The following is a 16,722-nucleotide window of genomic DNA, read 5'->3' as shown; positions in this document are numbered from 1 at the left end:
TTATCCCCATAATTAAAGAAAGGAAGATTATTCTTCTGTACATTTATTTGGAATAATTATTCAAGCCAGACATATCCAGATGCATATAGCATTAGGCTTTACTCCCTAGATGATTCATTGGACTGTCTTTAAACTTGTCATATTGTTAATAATAATAATGAGGACTTTGTGTAGCACCTAATCTTTAGAAGCTCTAAGTGCTTTACAACATTAGACAACACCTAAAACATATATAATGATATTATTACAAATAACAAACATCATGAAATTAGAAAACATAAAAAAGACATGCTGAAAATATTTAAATTAGGAAACATTATTAAGTTTGTTCTTGCAGTTGAAATAAGTGAGTTTTAAGAGCACTCTTGAATGGGATCACTGTCTTTGTGTCCAAGTTCACTGGGCAATTCATTCCACATTGTTGGGCCCTGGTATGCAAAAGAATGTTGACCATATATATATATATATATATATATATATATATATATATATATATATATATATATATATATATATATATATATATATATATGCAAGATTCGTGCGTATTAATTAGGTAATCTTATGTTTTATTGAGCTTGTAACCACACTGGAAACCCAATAACAGTTGGATTTCACTCCACCTTTAGTTTATATTATCAATGTCATAGACTGGTCATGTAATAAGTGAGGTCTTCGCATAATATACCTTGGATATGCCAGTACATGATGCTTCACATAGAAAAAAACATCCCAAAACTCTCATTATGGTCATGTTACGAAAAACAATTTTCAGTAATCTTGGTGGAGAAAAAAGGATGAGAGACAGAGACGATTCTTAGTATAATGATATATGCCCATAACCTGTATAAACAGTAAACATGCTTAGTGCTGATGGGAGAATATCATCTCTGGCTGTTTTTCAGTTAATTATGGTAGAAGTAATTGCAGTGTATATCAATCAGTACCATCCAGTTTGTGATGAGTGCAAAGATGAACTGTAATAACACTTGAATTGCCTTAAACCACCGTTACTACTGAACTATTGAAGCAGCAAAGACTGCATTTAGTTAAGACTGAATTCCACTGTAGATTTTAAAGACAATAACAAATGTTTTTTCATTTAATGCAGTTATTACAGTAATGACATCTAAGAGAAAGTTTCTAAATCCCATTTGAATTTAAACATGTAGGAGGCTATACTGTCTTGTACAATTAGATGATACCACAGGAGTTTAATATATTTTGTCATTAAAAAACAACTTTTCTTATTTTGAATTCTTCTGGTCATAGAGTGAAGAGCTTATTGGTAGACTGGTTATCTATCATGTAGCATCCAGCCTTCCATTAACACAAATTTGCTATCACTACTCCTGTTAGACTACCTTTAGGATTGCTGAGAAACTTTATAAACACATTCATGCCATGGTATAATTGGTCCTAAATAAAAATGGTATTGCTCAGGCTTCCAATATTGTCATTTAGAAATTCAGCCATTTAGAAAATCTTATTGCTATTTGTTCAGAATGAATGGTCATATCTAAATGTAAAGGACATGTGTAGTTGACCCTAAATGAAAATGATGCCAATCTGACACCTGGCATGGCTGCCATGCATAGCCATCTTGAAAATGCTTTCACTACTTCTAAATGGAAGTCATTGACATATGGTTTGCACCAGGAGACTTCTTATGATACCTAGTTGATACTAAAATGAAATGGGCTTTGCTTGGAATTTTAATATAAATTGGTTCTCCTTGGTATTCAAATATGGCCACTTGAATTAATGGTTATACCAACATGGCATTTTCACTAAAAGATTTCTTATCATATCTAGTTTGTCCTGACATTCAATATGGCCACCATGGCAGCCATCTTGAAAATCTTTTTATCTCTGCTTCTGCTGAACAGAAAAGCATATAAGCAGTACATTTTCATCAAATGACTTGATATGATAACTAGCTGGTCCTAAATAAAAATGACCACCACAAAATCCAGGTTGAAAATCTTGTTATTGCTACTTCTCCTGAATAGATGGTCATATTCAAATGGGAGTTTTGCCAAGCGATTTCAAATGATAGATAGTTTGATTTTGATGGATTGCCTTGAAACTTGGCAGACACTAACATTAGGTGAACATGTTCTGTTTTCACACTGAGATGGTTTTCTAGAGTTAGGCCCATTTTATGTTTTTAATCAATTTTAACTGTTCTTTTTTAATATAGGTGTTCCATCATAAATTGTGCCAGCTCTTTTCTACTTGCACCAGTCATTCAGACAGCTTTGGTGGGGTGGAGGCCATGATGGGATAAAGTACATCTATGACATATGGTCACATTTAAAATATATATTTTGGGGTATGATTTGGTTCATTTCAATTTTGTAATTAATTGTGAGTAAATTACTGCATTTACAGTATATACTGGGACACGATTAAAAAAATTTTGTCCTGTCCCGGAACTTATGGTGAAACTTTTTTTCACCTAGGTCATATATCCCAAGCCTTAAGAAACAAAATAAATTTGTGTTGAATTTGCATCCCACCTGCCAATGAAAGTTGCAATACAATAGATGAACAAAACGCTTATTTGATTAAAAAAATGAAAGAAACAAGCCTTGTATTGTTATCATTTATTCCTCTTTTTTTCATCATGAGCATTAAATTATAAAATATATTGACAATCTCTGTACATGTACATTAGCATAGGCATCCATACTGTAGCATGTATCACATATGTCTGATAACACATGACACATTGTTCATTGATGTGAACATTGAGAAACAAAATGTGTTTAGTTGTACTCAAGGTTTGAATATGTTATCCAACTGAAAACTGGATCCAACAAATTGCAAACAAGAGGAAAATAATGAGCTGATTACTTGAAAACATCTGCCATTCATGCATGGCATGGTGTTAGGTGCAAATAACCACATTTGAATTATATCCAGGTCAACTATATGACAGTATCTTGCAAATAAAAATCATTATTTGAAAATACATTCACTTGAGTGCAAATGATAGTCTTTTCACTAGCATGGGTTACAAAAAGTATCAGTAAAGCAAGTTATTGCTGTATATACTATTTACTGGCAGACATCAATGCCCGTTTGTATTAATTATAACTACAGGTGCCAAGCAAAGAGAAGCCTGGTTGGTGAATAAATACAACTTGCGGCAAGCAGTAAACTCTTTGATTGAACTTACCTGCATGACATCAAAGACAAAGGTTATTTTTATTACAAAGCAAGCTGACCTCGAAAGCTGACTTTAGGTACTTTTAAGCCGATTTTTTTAAAGAAAAAGCATATCAAAACAAAAGCTATTTTGTTAGAAATTAAGCTGACCTTGGAAGCCGACTTTGGATTCTTTTAAGTGTGCCAAATTGTTTTCAGTTTTTTTATTTTTATTATACAAAATCAACTGAGATAAGGAAGCTAACTTTGGTTCCTTTTCACCGGTATACATGGGATTTTGAAAATAAATTAAAACAATGGAACAAGTTTTAAAATGATGCAATATAGTGTTTTGTTCAGCGACATCGATGACCCAGCATTGCCAAGAAGATCATTTGATGAATTCATAAAGGCCAAAAGAGAAGATGATTTCACCACCAATATGTTCATTAACATGGATGAAATTCTAGTGTACTTTGATCTGATTCCTGGTTGGACTTACGATAAGATGGGGCTTAAACATGTGAGAATTAGCATGACTGGTGCAGAATTTTTTTAAAAACATGACTATAGCAATTACAGTTTCCATTTCAGGAATGTCTTGCCACCAACAATAATTTTTCATGGCATGAGAAAGCTAAAAAATATTAATACACCGAAAGAATGGATCGTACCTATGTATGAGAAGGGTTGTATTGACGAGATGATACTGGAGTGCATTAAAGGTTTTATATTTTTAAAATAAAATTTTAGTTGGAGTACATTTTTCGACATGTAATTTTCGAATGATATGAAGTGTCACACAACCTATGACTTGAAAAAAAATCAATGTGAAAAAAACAGTGTGTCACAGAACATACATGGAAACAAAAAATACTTTAAAAATTAATTTATGGTGTCCCAGCAAATACATTGTCCCATTATATACAGTAAATACAGTAATAGAAGAAATAATGGAAATGAAATTATGACCTGATTGATTGAAATACTATATTTTGCTGAATGCACGATCAACTCTCTGACATGCTCAAGAACCATGACAATGATTTCATGCTCCTAACATTGCCTCCATAAAACAAAAAATAGTGTTTCAAAGCTGGCCGGCGTAGAACAGGCTGAAGAGTTCCAGTTATCTCCCTTATTTCAGCACAACCATTTAAAAAAATTTTGACCGTTAATTTAGATAACCTAATTCAAATCCCAATTAATTCATCAACTTTGTTTCAGCTATCCAAGAAATACCTCTGCGCATTGCATTATTCAATGCCCAGTCAGTAGGACCACCGGAAAAGCGCACAGAAATAGTTAATTTTATCAATGACCAAAATGTTGACATATTTTTCCTGACAGAAACATGGCTAAAAACATCAGGCGATGAGCCCAAGTGTGCGGATCTAACACCCACTGGTTACTCCATCAAGTCGTTCCCCCATAATTCTCGCGGAGGTGGAATTGCTGTCATCACAAAGAACTCCATGATAAAACATATTAACTGTACCACAACATTCAATTTCGACCACACATCGTTTGAACTAGTTCAGACCACACTCACACTGGAGCAAAGGTCAGTCCATTTTTTCTGCCTATACCGCCCACCTCCTAGTAGAAAAAACAAGCTGGCTGACTCTCTCTTTTTGGAGCAGTTTCCAAATCTCCTGGACTATGGAAATTCGATAGGTGGCAACCTGATTATTCTTGGAGATTTCAACTTTCACTTTGACTGTCCCGGAAACTCAAATACATCAAAACTCATAGATTCCATTAATGTTTTGAACCTCAAACAGTCAGTTAACCAGCCCACCCATAAACATGGTCACATTTTAGACTGGATTCTTCATAGACCTGATGATAACATTCTACGGTCCTCCCTGGTATCCCATGACCTTGCATCAGATCACCTCTGCATTATATGCCATCTTGACGTATCAGTCCCTAACCCTCCACCTTTATCTGCTACTAAGAGAAACCTCTGTATGATAAACAGAACCAAACTAATGCACGACATCCAAGCTAACCTAACAACTTGTTTACCTCCTACCACAGAACAACTCGATAACTGTCTGCATTCATTACTTGACAAACATGCCCCAGCTACCAAGTGCAGAGTATCAATTCAGAAGTGTTCTCCATGGTATAGCAGTGTTAGGGACCAGCTTCGCACTGCTAAAAGAGACCGCCATAAAGCTGAGAGGCTTTGGCTTTCCACCAGACTCACTATTCATAAGCAAATCTATGAAGTCGCTAAGAAGAATGTCACAAATATAGTCCATGCAGTGAAACCAGCCCACTACACTACTAAGATCATGGAAAGTTCCAGCTGCAAAGAGCTCTTCGAGATTACTAACAAGCTAATGTCAAGGAACAAATGAACACCACTTCCAACTACCTTCTCTCCAGTCGACCTTCCGGACATGTTTGCAAATTTCTTCCGTGACAAAGTACAAACCATTAGAGATAAGCTTGACACCACAATTTCAATTGACTCTTCGTCACCATACAGTTGGGATACAGAATTTGAGCGCCAACCATTAGCAGCATTTGAACCTTTCTCTATGGATTTCATACGTACAATCATGATGAAGAGTGCACCAAAGTCGTGTGAACTTGATCCAATTCCAACATCACTGTTGCTTGAGTGCTTAGATCCAGTATTGCCTTCACTAACTGATGTTATTAATACCTCTCTCTCATCTGAGGAATTCCCATCATTTTTCAAAACTGCCATTGTAAAGCCTCTGCTGAAGAAACCAACACTAGATCATAACGATTTAAAGAACTACCGCCCAGTTTCTAATCTCCCATTCATTTCAAAAATCTTAGAAAAGGTTGTTCTATCCCAGCTTGTATCTCATCTAAATTCAAATAGTCTTTTTAGCAATGTACAATCTGCATATCTCCCTTGCCACAATACTGAAACAACTCTTCTAAAAGTAGTTAATGACATTCTCTCTGCGTTGGATAGCGGAAAGATTACAGTCCTCACCCTCCTTGATTTGTCTGCAGCATTTGACACAATAGACCATGATATATTACTTCACCATCTCCAGCATGTATTTGGCATTCATGATACAGCCTTACTGTGGTTCAAGTCCTAACTTGGTCAACAGGACACAAATTGTATCTGCAAATGGAATACACTCCAGCCCAGTTGATCTATGTTGTGGTGTTCCACAGGGGTCTGTTCTTGGACCTGTTCTCTTCATTCTGTACACTCAGTCGCTCGCAAGTGTCATAGATCATCATCCAGTGTCTTACCAATTGTACGCTGATGACACCCAAATATAGAAATCTAGCCACCCAACTGAAGTTGATGCTACCATCCAAGGTGTAGAGAGGTGCATTTCTGATGTGAAATCATGGATGACTTGTAAGAAGCTGCAGATGAATGATGATAAAACTGAGGCCATTCTGATCACAACACAAAGACTTTCTCATTCACATCCTTTACCTCAAACAATAAATATCAGCAACACCAACATTAAATTTTCACACAATTAGTATGAAACCTAGGTGTTACTCTGGACAGTACTCTCACATTGCACCAACATGTCACGAACATATACAAGGCTGCATATCTTGAGCTGAGACGCATCAGCTCAATTCGCAAATATCTTTCAGTTGATGCCACTAAAACACTTGTGTGTTCATTAGTACTTTCAAGACTGGACTATTGTAACTCAATTCTGTCTGGTTCATCTCAATATCTACTCCAGAAACTTCAAAAAGTTCAAAACACAGCTGCTTGGGTCATACTTAGAGTACCACGATCAGAGCACACCTCCCCGCTGCTCTGTACCCTATACTGGCTATCCATTCGATCCAGAATCAAACACAAAATTTGTTCTCTGTGCTACATTTCACTGTCGGACTCTAGTCCAACATACCTATCTGACCTCACCCATGTGTACACACCAGCAAGATTCTTACGCTCCTCTTCTGACAATCGTATACTCATTATTCCCACTACAAAAACAAAGTCATATGGACAGCGTTCTTTTGCATACCAGGGCCCAGCAATATGGAATCAATTGCCCACTGAACTTAGACACAAAAACACAGTGATCACATTCAAGAGGGCTCTCAAAACTCACTTATTTCGACTGCAAGAACTAACTTAAAGACCTGATAATGTTTCCTACCTGAAATATTCTCAGCATGCTTTTTATTTTTTGATGTTTTTCTAATTTCGTGTTGTTTGTTTTTGTAATAATATTATTATGTTTCTTATCTTATAGGTGTTGTCTAATGTTGTAAAGTGCTTAGAGCTTCGAAAGATTAGGCGCTATACAAAGTCCTCATTATTATTATTATTATTATATATATGCTGTATTCTTCAGTCTGACTTTCCCAAGGATTCCGATATGGTGGAGTCTTTCCAGTGTACCCAGACCCAAACCAACAGGTGAGTAGCAGCACAAAAATGTGCTGCCAGACAGAATTTAGGATAGGGTGCATATAGTGCATACTTACTGCACCAGACAGAATTTAGGATTGGCTGCATGCAGTTTCCACTTACTGTGCCAGACAGAATTTAGGATAGGGTGCATATAGTGTACACTTATTGTGCCAGACAGAATCAGGATTGGCTGCATGCAGTGTCCACTTAATGTACCAGACAGAATTTAGGATAGGTGCATATAGTGTACACTTACTGTGCCAGACAGAATTTAGGATAGGGTGCATATAGTGTACACTTATTGTGCCAGACAGAATCAGGATTGGCTGCATGCAGTGTCCACTTAATGTACCAGACAGAATTTAGGATAGGTGCATATAGTGTACACTTACTGTGCCAGACAGAATTTAGGATAGGGTGCATATAGTGTACACTTATTGTGCCAGACAGAATCAGGATTGGCTGCATGCAGTGTCCACTTAATGTACCAGACAGAATTTAGGATAGGTGCATATAGTGTACACTTACTGTGCCAGACAGAATCACAATTGGCTGCATGCAGTGTACACATACTGTGCCATACAGAATGTAGGATTGGCTTCAAACAGTGTACATTTACTTTGCCAGACAGAATGTAGGCTGCATGCATTGTACCTTTACTTTGCCAGACAGGATGTATGATTGGCTGCAAACAGTGTATAATTACTTTGCCAGACAGAACACAGGATTGGCTGCAAAGAGTGTACAATTACTTTGCCAGACAGAACACAGTATTGGCTGCATATAGTGTACACTTACTGCACCAATGCTCAACTATGTAATTTGTTTAACTTGTTAATAAATGCACACATGTACACAGAACACAGGGTTTGGCTGCAAAGAGTGTACAATTACTTTGCCAGACAGAACACAGTATTGGCTGTATATAGTGTACACTTTGCCAGACAGAATGTAGTGCATGCACTGGAGAAAAAATATTTCTGATATCCTTATAAGCAGCTTAAAAACAGGCATTCAGTCAAATGTATAACATATAATTTGTAAACAATTTCGATAACAGTGAATTTTATTCATCTGTATAATTTTTACATGGATTAAAGAAAGACTGAGTGATACATTCCATGACATGAAATATTGGTATTTGAGTCATGTCCTCCATTTTTTTGTATGCCTTCATAATGTAGTGTATATTATATTATGAAGCCTGTCTGTCTGTATATCCATCCATACATACATAAATACATCCATCCATCTTTTTCTCCTCTTCATTTTCTGCATAATAGCTGGTGTTTTCCACCATGTATTAATTACCAAACTTTGAAAGTAACTTTCACTGGGTCCAGGTAAGAAACCTATCTATTTCAGGATCAAAAGTTATAGTCACATGGACTGAAAGTAAAACTGTTTCCACACAATAATTTGACTTGTAAACATAATACCTTGCCCAACATTCTGGCTTACATTTGAGATAAGAAACACACCTGTTGAATTTGGGTATAAAGAATAAATGGTCAAGGTAACTGATTGTAAGAAGAAACACGATTTCAAAAGGATATATTAAGTTCTTTATGACCCTGTCTGACCAGACTTTGTGAATGGCTTGCAACTGAGACAAGGAAAACAGCTATTAACTTCGTGGCAAACATCAAAGTCAGATGGACTGAAGGAATGGAAAACAATTTCCACAAAGCTACTTAAGTTCTGTAAAACCATGCCTTGACTAAACTTTGTAAATGACATGCATTTGAGACAAGGAAGACACTAGCTAACTTTAGGGTTAAAAGAGCAAAGGTCAAAGTCATAGAGTCTCCAATAAGGAAAATGGTTTCCACAAAATAACTAGAGAACTGTGGCATAAACCATAACCAGACTTGGCATACGGCTTGCGTTTGAGACAAGAAAAGCACAAATTGAGTTTGCTGATAGTAGGTCAAAAGTTACAGTCACCAAGACTGAAAGAAGAAACATTTTATTCGGGTTTTCTGTTTATGACTTAATGTTGTAAATGGCTTGCATTTAAAACAAGGCACTCTAGGTCTTCAAAAGCTCAAGTATCGAACCAATGAACAAGTGTTTTGCTGAATGTATTATTCATAGTAAATTTGTCATATTATCTTCAATATTATTTTTATCATAGCCTGGCAGTTTTTACTCTTTCAGGTGCCGTGTTACATTAACAAAAAATGAACATTGGTAGGTGTACCAGGTCATAGATAGCTACACGTTACTTTAAATTTTGAACTAATAAATACAAATGCATTTTTTGATATTAAACAAAAACAACTCTTATGCAATACAGACTCAAATAATAATAATAATGATTTATTTGAAGAGGGTAACAATTTGAAACCTTCACAGGAACACACACACACACACACATATATATATATATATATATATATATATATATATATATGCATTCTTTTCTTTCTATATGCAGTTAGTGCAGAATAGATGGGTAGTATATATTTAATTATGCCCAATGCATTAATGAACACAAATACAGTTTTTATTTTCATTTTAACCACATCTCTGAAGTCATTGAGATATCATGTCCCAAAGAAGTAGGGTGGACATTTCAAATCTCTAGTTAGATACCATTCCAAAGCAGAGTTCTCAAGTAATGGAAACTTCTTCTTATCAATTTTATTGTTGATTTGGGAATTTTATACTGTTTGGATGACATTGATCTCAGGTGTTACCAAGTAGTCTATACAGGTAGTCTAGATTGGAATAGTGATTGTAAATAGACAGAAGAATTTGTATTGGACATCTTTTGTTATTAACTTGGCTGTTATTATATCAGCTATGTTTTCCATGTCTTCTGTTTAAACTGATATTAGTCCGATGCTCTTTTTTGAAAACATGCTATCTTTGCTATGTTTTTATCATTTGAATTACCCCATAATTTATTACAGTAATATAATAGGGTTGTATAAAACGTTTTCCTGTGCCTTTCTGGAAGAAACGCCCTGTCCTACTGAGAAGTCATAAACTTTAAATAAATATGTTAATGATGTATTTGTATGTGCATTCAGCAATAGAGTATCAACTACAAAATCATCCAAGTACTCCATCATGACTGTCCATTTGCAGCTTTGTATTCTTCCATGTCAGACATAGTTCATCACTTTCAAGATTTGTTCTTTTTGTTGAGATAAGTAATATTTTAGTTTCACCATTATTAACTACCATGCCATTGCTTGTGCACCAGTAGTCAACTTTGTTTGGGCCACCCTGTAAAGAAGTTTTGATCTCATCTTTTGTGGTTTGGATTTCTGATAATATTGTGTCCTTTGCATTGAGGTCTGTCCCCAATAAAAGTGGTAGGTGATTAATAAATAGTATAAAATTGTATTGGATCTAGAATTGAGCCTTGTGGTACTCAGTATTAAACTATTCTAGGTTCAGACAGAATGTTATTTATATAAACATGATGTATTCTCTCAGTTAGGTATGAAGAGAAACCATTTAGTTGAACGGTCAACACATTGGTAAATTTTCGGTTTGATCAAAATGATTACATAAGCCACCATGACAAAAGCTTTCCTAAAATCTATGATAATTACAGTGCTGATCAGTCTAATGTTCTTGGCCTCAAGTTCAGTGCTGCATATTTTAACAAAGTTCTTGCATACTGCTGGGATACAGAAATAATTTCACTTTCTTAAAAATGTCTTTGAGGCATTAAAACAAGTTTTATCTATCCAGCAACATAATATGTTTACATCTTGTTATAATCTGTGAATTTATGTGTACTTGTATATCATTCTGAATTGAAAATATACTTTTCTCCTTGCTTATATGGTGCATTCATATAAAAAAAAGAAAGTGTCAAAGAAGATTTGCACATTTTTAATCTTTTCTTTGCATTTCTTTTATTGATACAGCATCTATGCCTATTTATAAACTATTCACAAAATTTAAAATATTTTTATTATTTTTTGGGTATAAAACTGCATATAATAAGGTTTATAGGTCTGACATTGATCCTAATAATAAAAAAATAATACAAGTCTACTTGAATATATTTTCAGATCTGTTGCCAAAATAAAGTAGCCATTTATAAAATAATTTTTTTAAATATTACTTTTTTGGCTGATATGACTGTAAATAAAACATTCTAGGGAATCCTGAGTTTTCCTGTTCACCAAAAGTATTGGAGTTTGTTCCCTTTTTCACTGGGTATATGAAACACGTTCTTTTGACAGATTTTTCATGTATTTTCATGCCAATTTATATATAAGCACACATAAACACATTTTAATGGAAAATAAAATTCCTTGTTCATAAATTTTTTATCAAGCCCCAATGGTGGGTTTTCTTGCTCTTTTTAAACAAAACATGAAAAAGTAAATTATAAAAAAAGTAAACTATATTTGTTGGTATATTAAATATAATACCAGGTTGGATGTAATATTTGATATTCCTGTAAATTAGTCATTTGTAAAAACCAGGATGAAAAAAAGCTAATTTTCAGTATAAAATTCACAGGCAGAAAATGAAATTGGTATGCTCACATTGTCAATTGAAATTTAAAAATCTAGTCACTTGATCATAGCATGTAATTACCTTCTTACATAACTGCTTGACTTGGTCTGAATCATGCTAGTTAAAGTTTTTTCTTTTCATTCTGTGTTCTGAGGAACAATAATAACAAACTTGCATAACACATAGACACTGGACAACAGGCTGTCATATAAGCTCTTCAACTAGTAGAGCTTTAAAATATTGTTTAATTGCAGATACAAGATTTCCCTCCTCAAACCATCAGTAAAAGCACTTGCTTTATCTGCTAGAGTCTCCATACGGATTGACAACAGAGGTTTTCTCTCGCTGCAGTATATGATCAAAAATGAAGATGGACAAGTTTGCTTTGTAGAATATTATGTAAGTATTAACACTTCTGAGCCTTACAAAGATAGGTGTATTAAATACAAAGTATTTTGTCAAATGGGCTTGTGAGCCAAAAACTTGCTCTTGTATACAATTCATACATCAATTTATATATGATTTTGTCTGTACATCTGTTCCCAGTTCTTTTCTTCACAACTTAGTTGTCCACCATCTGCAGTTGACAAACTTGTTGATGGTTTGAGCCCCCTCAATTTTGGGGTCAGAAAGTTGAAGGTCAGGCTCGTTGTAACTGAAAGAAGAAAATGGCCTCTGCACAGTAACTTGAGTTCTCCAACATCTGTTTCAGGGTTAAAGGTCAAGGTCTCTGTTACTCAAAGAATGAAAATAGTTTCTGAACAATCTCATTAGCTCTGGACTCATTTTTTGTATGGCTTGTTCTTGCAGTAAAGAAGAAGCCTATTGTTTTGGGGGTCAAAAGGTCAAATGTTGAGGTCACTGATTGAGAGAAGAAAAGTGTTTCTGCTCAGAAATTTAAGTTATCAACCATGTGCTCTCACCAGAATTTGGGAATGGCTTCTACATTTGGTAAGAAACAGTGGGACTTTGAAGGCACTGCCTGTTGCAACAACAAAATCCACAAAAATTGGTGCCAGATGGAGAAAATAGTGATTTCAGAGCATTAGAGTTTAAGTGAATCCCAAATTTTCTTGATGAATGTTGGATATATTTGAACAGGATTCAAATAATTGTTGATGTTAAAGTTTCAAATCCTCTTTCTTTGTCTACTCTGGTATCCATTAACACATTAACCCCTGGAGGTTTTTGTCGTTTTTGCCTGAAATTTGAGTAGGAAACACATTTTGAAAGCTATTTCTGAATAAATCCTAATCAATCAACTTCCAGGTAATTTTCCAATAACATAATTCTTAGTTGTGTTAGAAACATCGTTTTTCATTGGTTATTTGGCTTGCACATGAGCAGAATGGTTAAAGATGTAATTCTTTTTTCTTTTGTTTTTTGCCTAACGGACCCATTATTTTTGTATCGAGACCACTCTTTATTCCAAATGCCCATCTTATCCTACTTTTTGCAAAGGTTCATCTGTCTGTTTGCAGTTCCTACCAGTCTGCCGCCTTATTTCTGAGACCAAAAAGTCTAAAATCTGGACAAAAAATCGGATTCCGACCACGGGCAAATTTTGGGTGGGAAACAAAAAGGGTCCAAAACATGAGGTTCTTCTCTCTGTATTTTGTAGTGCAACTAGAACTTCCAGATTATTTGGTATCATTGTAGAGCTTCATCTGTCTACCTTTCTATAATACCACCCACTTTAGTGTATCATGCATGAACTTGACACCACAGAGCTCAGCAGTAGGCTACTACCTCCTGCCATGTAAACTCGTCACCAGAGGTTAATTTGTTAACTAGGATTTTTTTATTTTTTTACAAATTGTTAAGGAATGGCTAAATTTGTAATTTATGTGCAATGTCGATGCACAAGTGATTAAATATGCAAGGAGTATTAAAATTTGGTTACGTCATCAAAATGCACCCATTAACACATTAACCCCAGAGGGTTTTGTTGTTTTCGCCTGAAATTCGAGTAGGAAATATATTTTGAAAGCTATTTCTGAACAAATCCTAATAAATCAACTTCCAGTGATTTTCCAATAACATAATGCCTAGTTGTATTAGAAACATCGTTTTTCATTGGCTACTTGGCTCGCACATGAGCAGAAGGGTAAAAGTTGGAATTCTTTTTTTTTTGCTTTTTTTTTCTTTCTTAACAGACCCATTATTTTCAAATCGAGACCACTCTTTATTCCAAATGCCCATCTTTTACTACTTTTTGAAGAATAATTTAGGTGCTATTTTCCCTGTTGATCATGATGTTTAGCAAGACTATAAACATTTAGTGCACAAGACAGATGGTAAAAAGGTTCAGTTAAAGGCAAAATTCTCTGGTAATGTGATTTGCTCCCAATCAAATTTGCATGGGCATGTTGACAATTCTATTAAATCTGCATACAATAATTCACTTGATTGATACATCAAGTTTTTGTTGTTGGCTTTGATAATGATCCCTTTTGTATACCATGTTCTTCATCAACTTCCAGCAGTACATGTTATCTTTTCAAGATTGCTTTTTTGACAATGAAGAGCAAAGTGGCTATTGAGAATATTGGCATTATGATCATGATTTAAAATTTCAGGTCATTCAGCAAGTTTTTGAAGTAGTTACTTTGTAAACTAGTTAATGTTGACTTGTTTGTGTCATTTACATAACTACCAATCTTGCAAAGTAAGCAAATACTTGAATAACCATTTTCTTTTTGAATATTTCCAAAACGTATCCAAATTTTAATGTTTATTTGTTTCAGCTCCATAAAATATATTTTACTGAAATGAATAAAATACAAAGGAACTCTTAATATATATATATATATATATATGTGCAATAAACTGACAATAAACAGTGCAAAACTAGTATTTAGTTAGCCTGAGTGCTTTTGACTCTTTAAAGAGTCTTTTTCAAAGGCAAATACAAAACATAGACAAGACATAAAATCACAGATGTCGTTATGGCTCATCAATTTCTAGGTCAATACAAATATTTTCCAGTATCAGCAACAAGCTGAAATAAACTAGTTGAAACACAATAAAGTTAAAAGGTTGAATTCCTGTAGAAATAGCCATATAAAGTTTCGCAAACATAACCATTTTTTCTGATTTATTTGTTTGTCTTGTCTATGTTTTGTATTTGCCTTTGAAAAAGACTCATTAAAGAGTCCAAAGCATTTAACTTAATCAATCCCTGACACACATCATCCCTTGCTGGATCCAGTGCACTTGAAAGGATTGTTAATTGCCATATGATTTATATATATATATATATATATATATATATATATATATATATATATATATATATATATATATATATATATATATATATATATAATAAAGCAAATTACATTAATGTTATACTAACAGATTTAAATTTAACTAAATATGTTTGTAATGTCTCATTGACCATTACTTTGCCTCATTGAAAACATTTTATGAGGGGTTGTACCCATCCTTTTTCTTCACAGTATAACAGCAAAGGCTTCTACAAAGCAATTCTTAGGTTGATTTCTTTTATCATTTACAGTGTTCCCCAGATGAAGACATTGATGAGGCAGAACACTAACAATAACTGATACATCATGTTTGTAAACAAAGACTCTTTGGGTACAATGGTGCTAGCTAAGTACTACTGTAACAGTGTTAATTAAAAATGTTTATTTTAAATTGGTTTTTTCCTTGATTAAGATATTCCATCTAAATTTTATCAATATAAGTTGACATCAGCTTTGAGCATTTATCAACAGAAATAAGAATGAAAACTTTGTACCATATACATGCTTATAAGTCCTGACCAACTTCAGAAAAATATAAACCACCTTAGTAGTAACCTCTCAATCAAATGTTTAACTCTTGGCTAATCAGTTTTCATTAAAATCTATGGTACCTTACAAACACATGCTAGCTTTGTTTCAGCATTAGTGAGACATGAAAACCAATTAAATAAATAGATTTAGGAATTACGATTCTGATGGTGTTTATGGCAGAAACATGTTGGTATTGAGAACAGAAATACATGTCTAATGGTTAGTCTTAAGGCAACAAGTGTGAGAGGCTCCATAGGGGTTTGTGTTGTATGCATGCCATGGAAGGTTAAATAACTGGCAATTGCAATATGAGTCATCATGGTTAATTGTTAATAATGTAATTTGTAGGATTTATTTGACAGATGTGTTTGGAAATAACCGGTACCCACCTGGATTTTGTTAAAAGCACACTTGAATGTACCAAGAACACCCACAATCAGTTTATCATCTGTTATTGTTTTTCTAAAGCGAAGAGGTTTATTAACTTCCGTTTTGCTTCATCAGGGATAATGGATTTTTTTGTTGCACAATGCCAATGGACTAATTCATACTGGCTCAGTGATGTCTTGTTTAATGAGATAAAGCAAGGGTCATAGTTTCTCATCAAAGTCATAACTGTCACACCAGCCTGAAGAGGATTTGTGCATAAAGATGTCCACACTGACAACCAATCATACTTTTGCTGATTGATTCGAGCTACCACTAGTAATAAAATAAGAAACGATATATAATTATCCAGTTCAATTTGATAACCAACCACCCATGGAAAAATTACACAATAAAGTATAAATAGGATACAGTTACTATCAAAATTTATCTAATTTTATTCTTTCTAGAAATTTAAGGCACTGGTTAAAATGAATAGTGGTGGAAGTATGATAA

The 16,722-nt window shown here is 34.3% G+C and overlaps 1 protein-coding gene across 1 annotated transcript in view; it reads left to right on the top strand.

The window, feature by feature from the left end:
• LOC149771954 (cell cycle checkpoint protein RAD1-like) overlaps window positions 1-15,700 on the top strand; it is a 37,029-nt gene extending 21,329 nt beyond the window's left edge. Inside the window, exons 6-8 of the mRNA XM_089948050.1 lie at window positions 7,491-7,555; window positions 12,295-12,439; window positions 15,561-15,700. Coding sequence (XP_089804176.1) covers window positions 7,491-7,555; window positions 12,295-12,439; window positions 15,561-15,599 — 249 coding nt within the window. The 3' untranslated portion in view covers window positions 15,600-15,700. The remainder of the gene's footprint in view (window positions 1-7,490; window positions 7,556-12,294; window positions 12,440-15,560) is intronic.
• The last annotated feature ends 1,022 nt before the right edge of the window (window positions 15,701-16,722 follow it).

Source organism: Sinohyriopsis cumingii, unplaced genomic scaffold, assembly GCF_028554795.1.
Source record: "Sinohyriopsis cumingii isolate HCF-2022 unplaced genomic scaffold, ASM2855479v2 utg001554l, whole genome shotgun sequence".
Taxonomy (NCBI): Eukaryota; Metazoa; Mollusca; class Bivalvia; order Unionida; family Unionidae; genus Sinohyriopsis; species Sinohyriopsis cumingii.
This window is presented reverse-complemented; position numbering and strand designations above follow the sequence as displayed.